Source organism: Artemia sp. Qi Xiang Cuo, chromosome 21 (assembly GCF_049724085.1).
Source record: "Artemia sp. Qi Xiang Cuo chromosome 21, ASM4972408v1, whole genome shotgun sequence".
NCBI classification, from domain to species: Eukaryota; Metazoa; Arthropoda; class Branchiopoda; order Anostraca; family Artemiidae; genus Artemia; species Artemia sp. Qi Xiang Cuo.
The window spans coordinates 24,649,030-24,662,934 of record NC_142814.1 but is presented as its reverse complement, the minus strand read 5'-3'; the positions used below and the strand labels follow the sequence as shown (position 1 = coordinate 24,662,934).

The 13,905-nt window shown below is 36.1% G+C and overlaps 1 protein-coding gene across 3 annotated transcripts in view; it reads right to left on the bottom strand.

Annotated features, from left to right (window-relative positions):
* sick (sickie) overlaps nucleotides 1–13,905 on the bottom strand; it is a 374,025-nt gene that overhangs the window by 216,333 nt on the left and 143,787 nt on the right. For all 3 annotated transcript variants that reach the window (XM_089107071.1, XM_089107072.1, XM_089107073.1), the window contains one exon: nucleotides 3,009–3,238. In XM_089107071.1, coding sequence (XP_088963197.1) covers nucleotides 3,009–3,238 — 230 coding nt within the window. The remainder of the gene's footprint in view (nucleotides 1–3,008; nucleotides 3,239–13,905) is intronic.

Sequence of the window (13,905 nt, the reverse complement as noted above, 5' to 3'; positions counted from 1 at the left end):
AAAAAAAAAAAAAAAAAAAAAAAAAAAAAAAAACTGCTATGTATATCTGCCCTCTTTTTTCCAATTTGCTAAATGCACCTCTGATTACGGTATAAAGATGTCTTCTGAGTGTTAAAGTAGCATTTGTTTATGATTAAAGTACTTGCAATTTACCTGAAAACAAATTTTCATGGACAAGTATATCATAAAGAATTTCAATCTTTTCCTTTTATTTTGTATTTCCTTTTTCTTTCATCTATTCGAGAGCATCCACTCTTTCTAAATATTTGACTTTTCTTAACAAGAGATTCTTCCATTGAACAATTTGCAACTAGTGTAGCGATATGTCTAAAACACATTGATGATTAATGAATCAACCTACCATGGTCTATTTGATATTAAGACTATAGTAAAATAAAGTTGTAACCAAATACACCTAATTCTAGGAGAACGCATTAAATCCTATTAATCCATTCTCTTAAGCGAAACGTCCCAAACTTACGCTTCAAGGTACGTAAAGCAGGAGCATATATGGTTCGGCTGTTGTTGAGAATAATAATTTATTGCTGGTCGACGGTAAAAAATGACGTAGAGCCACTTGGAGGCTCCCGCCTCTTCGGTAGGCTTTGGACAGTAACTGGTAGTACCATGTCGAAGCAGTTGTACCATGCCTCATGGAAACCGACTGTTGGCAAAAATATGCACGCAAGGCGAGGCGGAGTACCGGCTATATCCTGTCAAATGTAAAGTAAACAAGGAAGCAGAAGCAGAAACCCATGCTTAATGTTACGTCAGATAGTGTTTCATATGTCCTCTTTGCTTGAGCTCTGCCATGTATTGAAAACATAGTAAGACGCTACTCGAAGGGTTCAGTCCATCTCGACCACTGCTACAGATACTACTGACAAATCGGGACAGCACCAATCCATATGAGACCAGCACAGCAAAAAACCTCCTTTTCCACAGTATTTGGCACATAGATTCAGTTTTTGCTGCCTCCTGTGATGATCCTACTTTCTTATAATGTTTCTTAAGACCTCTTTCTAACCAAAAACCTCCATCTTTTTATTTTCTGGCTGCCGTCAATCCTTCATCCATCAAATTTAATCTAACCATGTGAACGGTTCTTTCGTTTTAACCATATACCTTGGGATTGATTTTCATTTTTAGTACCACTTGAACTACTAATTGCACTATCTCGGGTCAAACCTTGTGGGAAATACCTAGTAATTTTACTTGACTTTCCAAGCATTCACGCTTCAGATGCATACTGGACCACTATCACTACTTTGGTTTCTAGTACCATAATCTTAGCTAGAAGACTTGTCGTCGTACTCTTGCAAACTTTTTTCAATTTCAAAAAGCCACCCTGCACTTTATTCTACTTTTACATTTAAGTGCATTCACTACCCTTACTAATAATGCTGCTTAAGTAAAAGAAGCTTTTCACCCAGGAAATTTTTCTCATTTACTTAGATCCCTTCTTCGTCCTGATTTATTCCTAGATTATGCGACTTGGCCATCTTAATAGTAGTTTTCAAACATGTTGCCACAATCTCAAATTTTAAAACCTCGGAAAATTCATTCATTTCGCTAGCATTGTTTTTTATCAATGCATTCAAATCATCTGAGCAATTTGATCCTTAGGAAGAAGTAAAACAAAATCATCCATATAAATAAAACACAGACCTGCTTAACTCAAAATATCCACACCAAGGAAAACTACTAACCTCGTTTCCTCCCTCAACCAAAGCAATGTTGTTCTCTTAAATAGCCATAACCACTCCAACTTGCTTATCTGATGTGTCATAAATGGAAATGAGACCTTTACTAAAGTTTATATATTAGAACTAAATACCACTTCGTAATCTTGAAAATTCAGGGTTAAAGGGGTCTGATAATCGGGCCAATTATAATCTAAGAATGGAAATTTATTAAACAGATCCTCTCCTTTTCCTAACACTAGATTGGTCTTCTCATAAAGTTATATCTTCAGTATCTTTTATTCTAATATATGTTCTCAGGCTAAGCAATTTACTTCTTACCAAAGTCGAGCTAATGCCTCTGTAATTACTGTATTTACCCTCATTATCTTTCTTATAAAAGAGATATAATTACTGGTAATAGAATCGCCAGCCTTTACTATCTAAACGTTATCTAAAAAAAAGTATAATTTTGATTAGATAAAGTAAAGCATGGCAAAAGTCTGTCCCACTGGAGATAGCAGTTCAGTTTTGTTTTCTTTCTTTTTTTGTGAGGATTAGGATTGACAATCTTTGTCAGGGCGTCAAGGGTATCTTTAAAAACCCTTCGTTTGATCTTATGTGATTTTTTTTCTTAACACGTACTTATCGATTTTTTGAACCTTAAGGAAGTAACACTGTAACTACAAATAACAACACATCGCAGCACCAAAACATCCAAGGTCAAAAAACTCCACGAAGGCCGTCTAAAAACTACTCTATCCAGATCTTTACTCTTGACTCCGTCCCAGTAAATTCCTTCTTCCTATAAATCTTCTGGTTCACCTCTCGTGAATCTGTGGTTCACCTTTCGTAAGCTATGACCTTCTTAACATTTCTTTTATAACTACTCAGTTAGCATTAAACTTTTGTAAAGATTCTTGTTTGACACACAATAACTCTAACAGTCTCTAACGAGTATTTAATACCAATAGCACCCAAATGGAGAGGAAATGAGTGGGATTTATCCCTCTCCTAATCGCTAGAAGACCCAAAATGTACCCATTTAGAAAGAAGATGGCGAGTTTCAGGCGAAACGGTCTTTCTTCAAACTTTAGCCCCCCTCTCAAGCACTTTTTTTAAGTTCAACTATTTGGGAAAATTTCCAAGAGAACCTTGCCTAAAACTGTTCCATTCTAGCTTCTTTTTCCTTAATAGACAATGTTATTATGTACTTCAAAAATATGAGACATGCATTTTGTAAGTAATAGTATAAGGCTTAAAAGTTAGATAATAAACTCAATCGACTTCCCTTTAAAGCACGTTTTGAATAATTAGCAGGGTTACCTTTGGTGTGTTGTTGCCATTGGCCTGTGGCTTAGTTCTGGGGTATGGGTCATTTGAGCTTGCTTAGCCTGTTGTAACAGCTGTTTTTGCTGCTGCTTGTACCGAGATAAGGCGAAAAATAGACTTAGAACCGTCTTTAGATTGCCATCTTTGATATCCTTTGCACAAATGCCATCTAACGGCACACCAATACTCTCGACATACGAAAGGCACTTAGTGACGTTGTCACACTGAAAGAAAACGAGTTATGAATGGCAGAGTAAAAACAGAAACTAAACAAAATATTCAAATTGAGTGTCCTGAAAAAATTTATTAATTCAAAAAGGATACCAAGTAACATCATTAACAAAGACCCCATTTCGGTTTTTATTTGAAGAGGACGAAAGGATCCTTTTATCTCGTTTTAACTGATTTTTCCCGATTTTAGCACATCTTTCATTGATTTTTAGCCCGAAGAGGTTTGAATGAACTTCCCACGAACAATTTCCCTAATTGTCAAGGTTTTTTCTACCAATATTCTAGTGTATGTTTCTATGCGTATTTGTTGTTCTTATTATTGACAAACTGATTCTAAATATTGTACACGAGGTCACACCAAGTGACAATACACTATTGTTGAAAACACGGCAGCTATGTATAAGAGAACGGCTTTTGCGGACAATTGGGTGCACCTCAAGATTCAAAATCCTTATTAGGGTCTACATAGATTACGTATGTTTTTTTTTTTCTTTTTGTCTCACAATTAATAACAGTCTCAAGGTGGCCAATGGTGAAGTTTAGTAACTAATTCTTGCTATGCAAAAATCTTGGAAGTAATTTAAAAACGGATTTTTAACCTGATTGACGTTATCCAAGCAATTTAATTTCACTTTATATTATATTTCTCATTTCAATTGTTTTCCCGATAGATATCCGTGAAAAACATTTTTTTTAAATTTTTGTAGTTACGGCTCAACCATGGAAGTACCTTAAGACGAAGGGACACGTCATAAGGTACTTATGACTGTGAAACGAACGGCCTGGAAGATGTTTGATATTGTTAATTGGTTCCCTAAAATTAAGTCTGTTTAATTTTTAAATGCTCAAACTTAACGAATAATTAATATAGTAAAGCTCTTGAATTTGTTTGTTTTAAAGTGTGGGTGATATTTCAAGGCCTTACCCAGGATTTTTGTTTCGGAAGGGGTTTTACTCAAAAAAAAATTGAGGGGGGGGGGGTACACAAAAAAAACATCAAAAACGTATACAAAATTTGTTTATATCCATTTTTGTTACATTTTACGAGTCAGACAAAAATTTCGGGGGGGGGGGTTCAAACCGGGTACTCCCCCCCTGGATACGGCCCTGTGGTAATGGCCTATATCTATAGTTTTTGGTCTTGGAACTTAATGATGATGGTGCAACTGAGGAAGAGGAGGAGAGATTAAAGAAAATGGATTTCCGTCCAGTCCGGAAAATGGATTTCCGTCCAGTCCGGAAAATGGATTTCCGTCCAGTAAAATAATTTATAGCAATTCAAAAGCAGAAAATAATAAATATTATTATACCGTTCTTTTAATTTTTTTTTCAGAAACAAATTATATCTTGCTCGATTTCACGATAAATTTCGCCTAGAAACGTTCACTGAAATTGTTTACTGAGATTGAGATTTACTGGACGACTGACAACACTGAAATTGTTTTTCTAAACACTTCCAAAGAAACTTTTCCATTCACTAAGTACCATTCAAGCCAACCAGCTTTTTTCCCATTAGAAAATTCATTAACCACCCTTACTGGAATCAATATTAGGTCTTACCACATAAAAAATTTATTGAAACAGGTTAAGGAAGAAAATCTAATAAATATCATGTTATCATTTACTTTTTTATTTCTTTATAGTTTATTTTTCATTTCAAAAGTCAAACTAAATTTTTTTTCTAATTTTAGGATAAGTAAAAAAAAAAAAAAAAAACTAATTTTTTTCCTTCCACAAAGTGTCAATATTTTCCCGGTATTGTCTTATATTCCTATTACTTGGTCCTATTTTTTGTCTTTTAGTATATGTGCTGCACCCCGTTTTGAAATCGAATTCCATTCTACAGACCTGGCCTACTTATCCTCTCCTTTCTTAAAGTGTCTATTTCTGCTAGATAATGAGTAATCATTTTTTTTTAGTTCTCATTTTTTTCTCATGTTAAGGTTATAATTTTGTATAAATTGTGTTGAATTTTGAGTCAGAAAAATTTGTTAATTGCATCACTGGAGCCTTTAGAAGAACACTTTCAGAAAAACAGCCGTTCAAAGGGGGGTGGCAACCGAATCAGCTGCCAAGAGCGTCACAGCTGGGAGCGCCGGGGCTGGGGGAGGGGTTGCCCAATTCGGTCAAATTTTTCACTTTGATTCGGCTTCTTTTGCTAATATTCGAGTCGGGAGGGGGGTGCTTCAATTAATTTTCCCGCACGGACACCACCAGCCAGAAATGGCTCTCTTCAGAAGGAACACACATTTCCGCTAATGTACGGCCATACAATAATAAGAGATAACCCCCTCAATTAAACAGTTCATTTTGCGCCTTCTCATGGATCAGAATTAGGTTACTGGCACATAAAAAGCATATCAGTGTTCTCTGACTTTTTTAACTCTGTGTCTTTTCCGTTTAAAATCAATATACAACTTAAAGAAAAACATACAGATGTTTGTTCAATCTCCTGTTTTTCCGTATAATGAAAATTGTTCGTTTTCTTAATAATGAAATTGAGCAACAAGAAATTTTTAATTTCAGGGGAAGTTCAGTTCAGAAACAGTGGCAACTTTTATCCATTTTTATTCTGTTCAGAGACAAGATCCAACCTTTATCAGCCTTTTTCCTTATAAATACTTCATTTATCATTCTCACCGAAATCAGAATTTAGGTTCATATAAAAATATACTATCACCCTTCCTTCTTTTTATTGATGTATATCTTCCTGCCAGATAATTAGTAACAATTCAACGAAGAAAGAGAAGAAATGTTATTATATCCCTTGCAAGGAGTCAAAGCTGACGGAAAGTAAAGCTTAGGTGCCGTTAATAGCATAATAAATTTTAAACGGAGCAATAAGTAAGACATGGCATACTTTAGTGACTCTGAGAAAGTCAAATGGAATTGAAATTCCTTAAATAATGTAGCTTTCTAAAGTTTTTCAGTAATAAATTTTTAGGGCTGTGCTGGAAAAAGTCAATAACGGTGACAAATATATTTCTAAATGTCAACTTCGACGGAAAAAAACGGAGGAAGGCAATAGGGTAATTAAATGTATAGCAATAAGTTTCAAATGCCTTCAAACGTTATGGTAAGTACACTTTTTAAAATGTTTTGACATATCTGAAAATATAATTATGTAAAACTATAAATACAAAAAATAAGTAAATAAAATTTCATTCGGTACTTGTTAATTATTCAGAACACACTCAAGAATTTTGATCTGTAGATCTGTAAAAAACGGTTTCATACCGGTTTCATACTTGGGTGACAGAAAGCATTTTCCTCATATAATTTGGGTTATATATTTACACATTATGGGGTGGGTGAGGGTAAAGTATTTGGACAGCGTGAAGTTACAAAATAATTCTTACTTCATAATATACAGAAGTATTGTAGCTAACCACATCGGTGCTTGTCTATTATATAAAACACACTCGAGAAGTGAAGTTTGGTGACAATAAAATGTGATGAAAATAGAATACTTTATAAGCAAATTAGTGAAAGTCCTTTGTGAGGTATTAAATTGGGAGCTAAGGCGTCGGCTGATCGTCTCAAAGACAAAGATAAGTTCATTATTAACGCGATTCTTGACCTAGTTCATTTTAGTTCATTATTAACACCATTCTTGAGGACACCAGTTAGTTTGCTTTGACTAGTGATAGAATATAGTGTCTCACCATGGATGTTCAAGAATCATTTCAGATTGTTGGAAGGGCTACAACACGTCTGAGCTGGAACAAGCAGGTTTCACTCATTTGGAAGTGAACAACAAAGGTAATTTTGTCGACCCAGAAACCGGCGCCTCTACCCAAAAAGAAGAGAGAATGTGGAGTTCCGCAAAGTGGAAAAACAAACGGCACCGAGGTACATTCCGCAATCATTTACATTCATACTTAGTAGAGTACATGTGACAGGTGGCAGTAAAGGCAGAAGGCCGAGTTTATTTGAACGAGATTCTTGAGGACATTTCTGCGTTCTGGGAGCATTTTTCCAAGTTGTATTTTTCAAAATTTTGCTAATAAAGTATTATATTTTCATCGTATTTGTTTTTTTATTAGGTTAAATAGGTTGGGTTAGGGTGAAATAGGTTTGTTTTGGTTACGTTTTTTGTATATGCTATGCTTTACCCCCCCCCCCATTTGCAAATATATAGCACAAATTTGTTACTTAATTATTATATTTCCATCATAATTTTGTTTTATTTCATTTGAATTTCACCAAACTCCACTCCTCGAGTGTTTCACATAATATACAAGTACCAACACATTTTCCAATCAGACCCACTATACTTTACCCCCAACCCTAATGTGCAAATATATAGCTCAAATTATATAAGTCCAATGCATAATGTTACCAGTCCAGGGGCGGATCCAGGATTTTTCTTAGGGGGGGGGGCGCAAAATAGGTTGATCCAATAAAAAAAATTAGGGGGGTGCGCAAAATAGGTTGATCCGATAAAATTGCGTTAGGAGCAAGTTTAATTAACGCAAACTTGAGTTAAAGAAGTAAATTACACTACTTTAGACTACGCTAGGGGGGCGGGGGCGCTCCCCCTTGCCCCCTGGATCCGCCACAGCACAAGTCGCTTGTCTTTGTGGCTATGAAACCGGTTTTCTCATATCTTACATTCAGATCAAGGATTTGAATATGTTCTGAATAATTAATAACCTGTAATTCTTCTTATTAAAACATACAAGGGCAATTGACGTGGTTTTTTGAATAGGAGTAAGAAATTTTGATCGAAAGTTATAGAAACAAACTTGGATAACCAATGATCAAACAGTTCGTGGTAACGAACTGTAAATAAGGAGCGACCCAGGTCAATAGTAACTGAAATTCTAAAAAACAGAATTTTGATACCAATAGATACATCAGAAGAATTAGATTTTTATGCTGATTTCAAATATATAAGTTTCATCAAGTTTAGTCTTACCAAAAGTTACGCGCCTGAGAAAATTTCCCTATTTTTGGAAAAAGGGCGAAACAACCCATAAAAGTCATAGAACCGAAATGGAAATAAAAACATACGATTCAGCAGATCCGAGAACCCTACTATGGAGGTTTCAAGCTTCTATGTGAAAAAATACAAAATTTTGTATTTTTGCCAGAAGAAAGATTATGGCTGCGGGTTTATTTGTTTATTTTTTATTTTTTTGATTTCCCCAGGGGTTATTGTATTGATCCAGTAGTCCTGAAATATTGTGAGAAGGCTCATCTGAACGGAAATTAAAAGTTCTAGTGCCGTTTTTAAGTGACCAAAAAAATTGGAGGACAACTTGGCCCCCTCCCACGCTCATGTTTTTCCCGAAGTCACGCAATCCAAATTTTGAGATAACTATTTTGTTCAGCATAGTCGAAAATCTAATTAATATGTCTTTGACGATGACTTAATCCCTCGCTCTTTACGCTGAAGTTTGACTCTGTCTCACAACTTTATTTTTTTAAACAATAAAAAACCTTAGCGTAAAGAGCGAGGCGTTGAGGAGGGGACAGCCCCTTTCATACACGGAATAATTTCTGTTCGTTTTAAGTTTTAATGTCGCTCCTTACTTTCAGTTAAAAAAACTTGTTTTTTTTTCAGTTAATAGGGAATAAAGACGTGGTCCTTTCATAACACTGCCATCAATCTTAACAGTAATTTAGATGGGGTGAAGGCGAAGTGTCTAAATAATATTGTCATAAAATAGAATTTTCCACCTGATTGGATATTTATTACCCTTACAGAAGTGATGGGAACCTCATTAAGCATTTAAGGCTTTTGACAAGAACATAAACTTTTGAACCTTACCCCAAAATCCAGAATCCTTTCCCATTGTAAAACCTCCCTGCGAGGCATCAGTAAACCTCTGCTGTCACCACTCTGTAAACCTCTATTTAGTTCTTTCTATATGCCCTTTTATATTGGCAGATGTAATGGTTTACGTAAATTCCAAAGATAGACGATAAACGTTGGTACATGGTCTTTATTGAATAACGTGAGAATACACATAGAGAAAATAAGGTAGCACAAGAACAACTAGCTAAGACGAAGGCGAACGATGGACTGCCTTTAGAAATGAGCCAAGAATATAACTTTCCTGGAACGGAAGTTCCAGCTATTGGTTGTTCAACCATGCCTGGGAACGGACCCTTTCCCACGACTAGTCTTAGTCCCAAAAGCCCCCCCTGGACTGTTCTCGTTGACATATACATGGCCAAATCTCTAAGAAACGAGACACCAGAAAAAGCCTTCTCGAATTTATGTTCCAAATACTTTACAGATTCTCCCCCCTGTTTTAAGTTAAATTTCCCAAATTTGGCTTATCCTCTTCTCATTAAACCCTCAAACTTTAATTGAATTCAAAACATTCAATACCCTTCCCAAATTATTCACTTCTCACCTACTAACATTTTTCCGCAAAAACTAGTAAAGAATTACATAATATAAACACTACACAATACTTGCATAAGTAAAAACTTACATAGTATAAACGAACCGCACTAATAACAGTAGTCGGAAACTGGATATTTTAACACTTCATTTTTCTCTCTATACTTTAAAATAGACTTGTTCTCCATACCCCTGAATTTTGATGAGGACAAGAAAAGTTGGGATTATGTATAAACTTCGGATTAGGGCAAAAGGAATGACCGAGAAAGGCTAATTAATCCTGAGAATATTGGCGACAAATAAATGAAATTGCATAAACTTATAAATAATGGAATAGATATGTCAACCATTGCAGGTTGATTGGCCTACCATGCTGCAATGACGTCAAGATATTATTACCAATAAAATCCTCGGGGTTTTATTGCTGCGGAAAGCCTCGGTTTTGACCTATTTGGTTTTGCTCTACTAACTTGTGGTTCGACAAATGGCAGTACTACTGTTGATATCTCTACATAACTATTAGCGATACGCATTAAAACCATCCCGTGAGGCATCAACCTCATCCCACGGGACCTCAAAACCAGTTCCCTAGTCCTGGGTATCCAAACCGCCCTGCAAGGCATCAGTACCATCTCGCAGTGTAGCAAAAAAAAAACATCCCGTGAGGCATCAGTACCATCCCAAGGGACCTCAAAACCAGCTCCCTTTTCCGGGGTAGCCAAACCGCCCAGCGAGGCATCAGTACCCTCTCGCAGTGAAACAAAAAAATCATCCCATGAGTCCTCAGTACCATCCCAGGGGACTTTAAAGTCAGCTCCCTTTGCATGGTTAGCCACTCCGCCCTGCGAGGTATCATTACCATCTCGCAGTAAAACAAAAAAAAAACATCCCGTGAGGAATCAGTACCCTCCCAACGGACATCAAAACTAGATCCCTTTTCCTGGGTAGCCAAACCACCCTGCGAGGAATCAGTACCATCTCGCAGTGCCTTCTCATTATCATTGAGTCAAAATTTCACCTTCGTCAGCGCAGAAAAAAATTCATCGGAAAAAGAAGACGTGTCTCCTTTCCCCACTATCTGTTCTATCTGTTCATATTGCTTTGCAACCTTGAACGCATCACCTAAACAAAAAAAAAATTCTGCACTATTCTCTAACAAATATCGTTTGTAGGACGGTCTGATCCCCTCCTTGAATACATTAAGAGCAAATCTTCCAAGGACTACACCATCATCCCTGGCTTCTAAGGACACCCTACATGACCTTCCTAGTTTTTGCATCCTTCTATAAAATAGATATGCCCTTTCATCCTTAAATTTGAGCCGCGCCTACCAACTCTGCAACGATTTTGCCTACTATTTTGCCTGGGGAATATGCTACAAGTAATCCACGTTTTAAACTTGACAAATTTATAATCTAGGGGAGTCAAATAAAGGAAATGGAAATATGCCATTTATCCTCCACTGTTTTACAAAATCAAAAGCAACCTTTTTCTTATATCCAGTTTTCGCCGGGTCCAATATATGAATAATAGCTAACATATTGAGATTAAAATTTGAAAAAGCAATTGTTCAAAAATTTTAAATGTTTGTTTTAAACACATCTGTTTAATTACGGACGACAGGTTTCGGTCACGAAGCTCCACCTTTAACAAGAAGGGTCTAATAAAATTTTTTGGGTTGTTTATCCGTGCTAAAACACTTACGAAAGATAATATGTCTCAAATCCAATTGCAGTTGGTCTCAATTAAAACACTAGCATCAAATGGAGTCACAATTGAGAATTAATTTTCGATTATCGAATTCAAAAATGTTAAACATTGGTTGGAAACTGTCAAATATAGATCACACGTCGACTGTATAAAATCAGGTAAAAAAAACCCACCAAACGTAGAATGGCTAAGTGGAGGTAGCAATCAACCTGAGACTCTCAGTTGTAGAAATTTGAATTAGTAGGTAGATGCGATCGCGAGGAAATCCATATTAGGCATTGTGTAACAGCCTATTTCAAAATGTTCATTTAAAAGAAAGTGTTTTTCAAGAAGGCTCTTTGAATAGAAGAGAGTTTAATAGCTCGTAACGTTTCAATATCTTATTAATCAGTCTTTTGCAGTATTTGCAGCTCAATATCACAAGCAATTTTGGTAACGGGCGAAATAGCTCTTCAGTATGTTGCCAGTATTTAGCGTAAGATGTCGTAAGTACTTATAACGGTCACTCAAATGTCCCTTGGAGGTTTTCTCCTAGTGATTTAAGCTCCACTAGTTTTAATCGCTTGCCACCGCTCTGTAAAACCTCCCTGCGAGGCATCAGTAAACCTCTGCTGTCACCACTCTGTAAACCTCTATGTAGTTCTTTCTATATGCCCTTTTATATTGGCAGATGTAATGGTTTACGTAAGTTCCGAAGATAGACGATAAACGTTGGTACATGGTCTTTATTAAATAACGTGAGAATACACATAGAGAAAATAAGGTAGTACAAGAACAACTAGCTGCGACGGAGGCGAGCGATGGACTGCCTTTAGAAATGAGCCAAGAATATAACTTTCCTGGAACGGAAGTTCCAGCTATTAGTTGTTCAACCATGCCTGGGACCGGACCCTGTCCCAAGACTAGTTTTAGTCCCAAAAGCCCCCCCTGGACTGTTCTCGTTGACCTATACCTGGCCAAATGTCCATGAAACGAGACACCAGAAAAAGCCTTCTCGACTTTATTTTCCAAATACTTTACACCATTATCTTAACGTATCTCTGCTTTTTTGCTCTTTTGGATGAATCCCCCCCCCTCTCGAAACCACCTCGTACCCCTTAGTATTGCTAATTTATACGGAGCTAGCAAAGAAATAACTAGAAATAACTAGTTAACGTAATATTCCAACGTAATATCTTACCAAATTTTATAAGCAATAAATTGGAAACAAATTGTTGGCAAGGTTATCATATGTCACATGGTGCTGCCAACTGGAGATATGAGCAGGTTGGCAGGGAGGAGAGGTATTTGCCCCTAGCTCCAGGTTTCAAAAAATGCTTTTTTTTCGGGGATTTCATTGAAAAAGACATTTTTTTTTGGAATTTTCATTGAATCAATCGAAAAAAAAACGTGCAGACTAGATTTTGAAAAATACATTTCGCCTTTCCCACATTTTCATGAATTAAAGCCACTGACGTCGCTTGAAATCGTAACCATTCGAAAGGTATTGGTAATCCATATATGAGACATAGGTATTTTTACGTTCTCTCTCTTTCAAGTTCAAATCTTACTAAATTTGATGAAAAGAGAACTACCATCCCGATCCCCTCTATATGTTTAGTTTTTCTATCCACATTCCAATATTCACAAGCAATATTCATAGACATATATTTTTGTATTATTATTTTAATTTAGGGTATCATCAACTGTGTAGAATAAAGTGCGTTTAAAGGTGAGATCAGACGTGCCCTCTTCCTAACCTCTGAAAATTTATTTACATGTTTGACCCCTTCTCCATAAAATGTATAGGGGTCGTTGCATGAAATAGTAAATAATAAATGGATTTACTTGAATATACTTGAATCTAGATTTACTTGAACCTGGGGATTAATTTTCGCAGATGGTCATTTCAAAATATTAATCTGGAAATAACGGAGATGTTCAATTACTAGGCATAGTTGCTTTCCTGGTAATATCTGGCCCAACAATTTGTCAATCCCCCTTCCCCCACTAATAGATATTCTGGTTTCAGCGTTTCACTCTTGACTTGCCCATACCTAATCCATTTTTTTCGCTGAGGCCTCTCTGGCATTTCCAATCACTGGGCATAATAGGTTTTACAATAGTATCTAGCCCTCAATTCCCCTCCCCCGCCGATGGATAAGTTGGTATTACTTTTGACTTGCGCATGCTAAAATCCATTATTTAGTTTATGCCTCCCTATTATTTCCTTACTCACTGTAATAGATAGTTTGCTTACAATAAACTATAACTTAGTACTAGTCTCACTTAGTAACTTAGTCACTGATTATGGTTATTAAAAAAGAACCGAAAAAAAAAAAATCATAGCCCTTTGCCATAAGCAATGAAAATATCCTTTTTTCAGAGTGGGAAACAAATTTGATTAGTAACAACGCTGGCATAATCATTTGTATTTATAGGGAGTCATGCAAACTTGTAAAACATAAAAAACTTAATTATCTTCATTGTTGTTTGTGTTACATGATATGGCGATGACTCTTTAATTAATGAGATTTGTCATTAGTGATTGTATTCAGGTTTGTTTTAGCCAGCACATGGTAATTAATATGCCCATTTTGATTTAAAAAGCCA